General features: G+C 40.5%; 1 protein-coding gene across 1 annotated transcript in view; it reads right to left on the bottom strand.

The window, feature by feature from the left end:
* Positions 1-5,666, bottom strand: part of LOC116378490 (neurobeachin-like) — a 6,995-nt gene extending 1,329 nt beyond the window's left edge. Inside the window, exons 1-4 of the mRNA XM_031840380.1 lie at positions 5,328-5,666; positions 4,989-5,084; positions 3,843-3,964; positions 1,794-1,920 (exon numbers count right to left, since the gene is read on the bottom strand). Of these exons, the coding sequence (XP_031696240.1) occupies positions 1,794-1,920; positions 3,843-3,964; positions 4,989-5,084; positions 5,328-5,453 (471 nt within the window). The 5' untranslated portion in view covers positions 5,454-5,666. The remainder of the gene's footprint in view (positions 1-1,793; positions 1,921-3,842; positions 3,965-4,988; positions 5,085-5,327) is intronic.
* Between the last annotated feature and the right edge of the window lie 18 nt (positions 5,667-5,684).

Raw genomic sequence — 5,684 nt, 5'->3', positions numbered from 1 at the left:
ATATATATATATATATATATATATATATATATATATATATATATATACATATACTGTATATAGTTATTTGCTTCAGAGTTTAAGGTTTGTCAACAGATTTCTCATATTATAAATAATTAATGTTTATGCAGTAAAGCCTTTTTACTTGTTGTACCACAAACAAAGTCAGCAAAGTGGACCACATGTTAAGTAGTGTATGTATAGCAATCTACACTTAATTTGCTTTGCTCACATTTGCTGATGCAGAAGCTGAAGATTATATATTCACAAGAACACTTTGTAGCTGCATTTCACTTTTTCAAGTTAAATCAGTTTCTTTTGATTTAACATTGATAAAGGTCTTTCAGAATGTTTCTCCTTACTCGGATCATCTTTTTGCCTCTTTGAATTGTAAAGGTGAAAACGTATAGAGTGACGGGGAACTGCTGCGCTGCACTGCTTCAGACATTAAAGTGGGGTTCTTGTCATAGAAGTGATACAGACCGCACATAAAAACATAACTACACATATTACATTATAGCTTTTCATTGGAAAGAGTAAAACAAAACAAAATTCAAAGTCAGTCACGGACAAGTGGCTGTTCACCACTAAAGTCATGTTTACTTGAAAAACAAACAAATGGATGCCCCTCGGGTTCTTCTTCTATTGTCTTCAGATCAGCAGCATCAACAAACCACGCTGTCATCAACATAAACAGCAGCTCGGGACGGTCAAGAGCTTGCAGCCATTCAGAGTTTGTCAGCTCTCAACATCTTTTATTTCAAAGACTTTATGGAAACGAATGATTGTTCTGAAGTAAAATGACTTTTTTCTGTTATCAGAAAACAAAAGTATCGTAGCATAACACAAGATGTGCCGCTCACAGCTTTGGAGCTGCAGACTGCATGAATGCAATCTGGCTACACGGAATAGACCCAAAATACACAAACAATCAAGAGGCTCATAAATTAGTACGAACACTGGGTAGGACTGGCACAACCACTCACAGCATCATCTGTGACTGTTTATTAGTTTAACCCATAAAGGGCACTGGGAGCAGTCTAATGAAATTACAGCCGTCTACACACAAAGGTAAAGACACTTAAAAGAGGATTCATGGCTCAGGGGAAGAGTGCAAGCTGCCCGCAGATAATTTACGACGACGCTTATCCGCAGATGTCTGAGCCCAAAATCAATTAAAAACTTAATTCAAGACGTTTTATCTTCTAAGAGCTTCTGCAAAACGATAGCTGCACGGTTGCAGTAGGAATGGGATGAATGCTTGTTCCCAGGTGTTATGTGAAGGCTCTAATTGTTTGACACGTGCTTTGAGCCGGCTTCTCTTCTCTGCAGGGACAGCGACGCAACAGTCCATGCTAAATTAAGTTTCATTTTCTCACCTGCATTTACATCCAATTACACCTGTAAGACCCTTCTGGGGGTTTTAAACACTTCGGTATATGTAGACATACAACTTTGTAATACCAACAAAAGACCATGTGGTGGTGGGTATGGAGTCAGGGGTGTAGCCAACACTGCCGGGTGTTTTATAACAGCATTGTCATTTATTTTTTTTTCCCCAAATAAAATCTGAAGCCTTGCTTATTTTTCAGCACAGGCCATGATGCAGTTATAGCATTTAGTGGTTGATACAATGCAAACCATGTTCAGAGGTGGCTTACATATACCCGGAGTAGCTTCTACTTCTGTCTTGAGGATCCGCCATTTCAATCAAATGGCTTTGGTCTAAATAACATAACCGCATGTCGTATAAGAGCTGAAAACACAGGATTAAAAGACAAAGCTGCTCTTACCTTCCTGGGCTGAAAATCGTACTTCACACAGTGCTGGAAACCTTTTCCTTTAGACTTGAGCGACGTCACGATCAAGCAGTTACCAACAAAATGTGCAGAGTACCCAATGCCCTTGCTGGTCCGAAAGCTGTAAGCAAAAAAACATGCACAGTATATATCGTGAGCTGCGAACTTGACAGGGTAAACCTAAATAATTGATCAACAAGCAGGATAAAATGTATTTTAACACATAAGGTAGACGTTTTCAGACCACTACTAAGTATTCTATTGGATATTTCCTCCTTTACAATACTGCGCAATCATACAAACCAATAAATGGAGTGACCTAGTTGCCTCGTTCTGCATCGTAAGATCGGGGCCAACATCATCTTTGAACGCCTCGCGCTAAGCAGACACAAATCAATTTGCAGGAGTAAATGACGGGTATCTCTTACCATTCTTTTGAGAATTATGATAATTCACTTAACAAGCTAGAACAGGGAAATTCCTGAGGTGAGTCTAAAGCTACTGCAAATTGTGCAGACATGGTAACAACTACAAAGACAACGAGGAGAACACTTAGTTGATGAGCGCACTTCAGTGATGGTTAATCCCTCTATTCTGATCTCCTTCTCTCCACAGATAAAAGATATGTCAGCACTGTCAACACTGCCACCTGTATACAATATGAGCAGACTCAGTACAGCCCACACCCTCCGCACACAAACAACCTTACAATTACTGCACTAGTTCTCCCTTCTTTCTCTGCTTGTATTGATCATCTCTATCACTGCTGACATGTACTCACTACACTCCCACAGCTTTTAGTTCCATAGCAGGCTACTATCCTCAAAGCCTCCAACCGCCACTGCCCATTGGCACCATCTAAAACAAACGGGCCTCTTTGACAAAGCAGATAAAGACAGCATAGGCTTTAATACTGTGGGGCGCATGCCGGGCCAGAGAGATGTAGAGCCTCACGCCGAGCTACCGCTGAGCCGGCCGAGACGCTCCAGTGGACAAGCCTGCTTGTGATTACACATCAGGTGGAAAGCGGCAACCTTGGTCCGCCTCTGAAGATACAATTCTTTTATTTGTTGTCTACATGCCCTGCCACTGAGCTACGAGGCCCTCGGAGCGATGCATAAAAACAGGATTAGCTTGGCATATCTCAGCCTTTTTTGTGACTCTGTCAGCGAGGAATCGCTGCCGCATGAATACCAACAGCTTAGGCAATATTTCTTTTTTTTTTTTTTTTTTCTTTTTGATGTTCACATCAGAGAGAGGCAGAACTAGTGCTTCCAAGGTGAGTAGATGCTTTCATTCAAACGGTGTGATCCAGGTAAAGCAATGGCAGCCAGCAGACAATACAGCTAACTACAGATACCGTTATCTCTGACCAATTAGTGTGAACAGTCTTCCCTGTCAGCCAACTCTACCTTTTCATCCTTATTATTCAACTTTGTCTTTCATTCCCCTCCACAACTCTTGTATATGTCCCATTGTATTGAGTGATTTTCTCCCAAAGCTGCTCTCATAAACAGAAAGAACGGCAGCTGAATATCACTGCACTTTTTAAGTTATTGATTTTAGCACTAATTACCCACAAGCCCCTACAAGAGAAGGTATGTGGGCCTAATGTGGAAGATATTCAAATCAAAATTAATACCCTCTCCCTCTCTCTCTCTCTCACACACCTGGAAAGAATGAGGCCCTTTCACAAACCGCAATACATGAGTGTTGCCAGTGTGTGAAAATGTGTGTCTGTGCAACTAGTTTAACCTTGAAATACAAGTTCCAGTCATAATCTGTTTAGATGGCGAAATCACAGTAGGTCACAGAGTATCAGACAGCATATTGCTTTGTCAATAAAGCTGCTGGCAGCTTGATAGGACTCTGTAGAGAGGGAATGATTTCTAATAGTAAGGCAATTAGATTGATGAAAAACAGGAAAGTGTAATTTTCTTCTCTCTGGCGTCATAATGTTACAGCACCCCCGTGAGAGAGCTCGGCACGTATTGAAGACATTGGAAACACGGAGCGCACAAATGCGAGTAATTGTTTACTCACCAGTAGAGATATGGTTTATCCTTGTCGACATTGATGTTATTTAAGGGATCCATCCTGAACCAGGTGTTGAATGTAAACCCGTTCTGATAAGGCCACTTAGCAATAGGAGGTAAAGCAATGGCCTGGGACAAAACACAAAGAGATGGAAATTGTGCAGTATGAGAGACAATTGTATTAAAAATGTGTTGCACTGCCTCTTTCTAGACTAAGTTACAGTGAAAACACCACAACACTAAGGTGCTAAAAAGTGACAATGAATACGTTGTGCTCCTTTTGTGCCTAGTAATATTAATGAAAATGTGTAAAATATTGGCGTAGGTCACTCAAATGTTTATTTCTATAAAAGTAAATAACACAACTGAAATTGCAAATATGTGGTGAACTCCAGAATGTTACTGGGCGATTGATGGCATTATAATTCTTGCTGAATTTGTTATGATGGCAAGGGTCCAGCCTCTTTGAAAGTAAATCCAGCTGGGATTTCTAGTCTTACTTGCATTTGGAAAAAGTTGTATTATTATTAATCTCTAGGATTCTTTAGAGGATAGTTCAAAACAAGTCATTAACCATCAGCGAAAAATTACATTTAATGAAATTACTGTGATGACTCATTTGCTTACTTAATCAACATGTGTTGGCATGATGCAAAAAAGATGCAACGGTAATGAACAGCATGCTGCACTCTGTAACAAGTGTCAACCCATCTGCCCCTACAATATTATCCCAAGATTAACTAGCAGCACCTCCGAACTGCACCTATCTTATTTGGTCACACTACGATGTCAATCGTACACTGGGATGATTAGTCACATTTTCTTTTTCTATAAACCCGTTAATACATTTTTACTCCTGCTTAACAGTGTACATGTATATGCAGTACCAGTGGAGCGGTTTCCATCTACATGTTAAGACCACTTCACATCTCTCATGTATGTAATGTTTGTATGTAATCAAAATATACTAATCAAGGTAAATGTTTTGATATATGGATTTACTTAATTTTTTGTTGCTGAACACATCATGCGAGTCACCTTTAACATTCAACGATTGTCAATCCCTGCAGGATAACCTGCAGGTCTCCATAAAAAAGCACAGATTTGCGTCACTTTGAAATTGATTGCAGAGTGGAGACTTGTGAAAGCTTACTGCTGCACTGCGACCAGGGAAGTTGAAGAAGGCATCTGGACCGTGTCTCTGGGGCATCTGATTCAGCACCGACAACATTTTGACCGCATGCTTCGGCTGCACAGGTGGTAAAGATAAAACAAGAGTAATAACAAGACAGTTGAGGCTTTCTCTCTGACTGATTGGATGGCAGTCAATACACTGTCAATTACCTCATTCACTCATTCTGCAGTTTGCCGGTTACAGAACAAGCCCTAAACAGATCAGTGTGATGGCTCTCTGGGGGAGACTCAAGTGAGAGTGTAAAACTAACATACACTTGTGTCTAACCCGCCGCATTCGGGCCCTGCTATCACTTACCCAGAGGCCTCCTTCCCCCCGTAGCATGCTGAAGAGCAATTTCAGTTCCTTCACTGTGATGCTGTAGCTGGCCAGCACTCCCAACATGTCCACTAGCAAGTCTTTAAAAGGCAAGATGGCATGCATGCATCACCAAACACACGCACAAAAACAAGGGAAGAAAGAGGAGAGAGAGGACAATTATCATATGCAGATGCATTTTGCAGGTATCATAACTCATCCACACTGCACAGGGGGTCCTCACAGTGAAAAGTATTCATATGCATGTACTCCTGAGATAATAAATTAACTGAGAATGAAGCTAAATTAAAGAAAAACTGTTTTGTCTTTGAAATCCCATTTTTTTTTTTTAATATA

The sequence above is a fragment of the Anarrhichthys ocellatus genome, unplaced genomic scaffold (genome assembly GCF_004355925.1).
Source record: "Anarrhichthys ocellatus isolate YVR2014 unplaced genomic scaffold, GSC_Weel_1.0 scaffold2684, whole genome shotgun sequence".
Classification (NCBI taxonomy): Eukaryota; Metazoa; Chordata; class Actinopteri; order Perciformes; family Anarhichadidae; genus Anarrhichthys; species Anarrhichthys ocellatus.
The sequence above is the reverse complement of the archived record's forward strand: the minus strand, read 5'-3'. Positions and strand labels throughout refer to the sequence as shown.